Raw genomic sequence first — 327 nt, 5'->3', positions numbered from 1 at the left:
GCAACAGCAGCAGCAACAGCAACAGCAACAACAGCCAGAGGGAACAGAACGCCAGCAGCTGAAGCTGCTGCAGCGGCAGATACACAGGGAGCAGGAGCCCGAGGAGGACCAGCAGCAACAGCAGCAGCAACAGCAGCAGCAGCAGCAGCAGCAGCTGTTGCTGCAGCGACAAAAACCTCGCTCTGCAGAACGATTTTGCCTAAGAGAGACAAGAACTGCTGCAGCAGCAGCAGCTGCTGCTGCTGCTCCTGCTGCTGCTGCTGCTGCTGTTGCTGCAGAGACACCCGAAGGTATCCCCCGCAGCCTGAAGAAGGGGCTCAGTCTGCC

General features: G+C 59.6%; 1 protein-coding gene across 1 annotated transcript in view; it reads left to right on the top strand.

Annotated features, from left to right (window-relative positions):
- Positions 1 to 327, top strand: part of EMH_0044110 (uncharacterized protein) — a gene marked incomplete at both ends in the record, with an annotated part of 3,340 nt that overhangs the window by 860 nt on the left and 2,153 nt on the right. Inside the window, 1 exon segment of the mRNA XM_013495924.1 lies at positions 3 to 290. Within this exon segment, the coding sequence (XP_013351378.1) occupies positions 3 to 290 (288 nt within the window).

This window comes from Eimeria mitis, genomic scaffold, assembly GCF_000499745.2.
Source record: "Eimeria mitis Houghton genomic scaffold, Emh_scaff1823, whole genome shotgun sequence".
Lineage (NCBI taxonomy): Eukaryota > Apicomplexa > Conoidasida > Eucoccidiorida > Eimeriidae > Eimeria > Eimeria mitis.
This window is presented reverse-complemented; position numbering and strand designations above follow the sequence as displayed.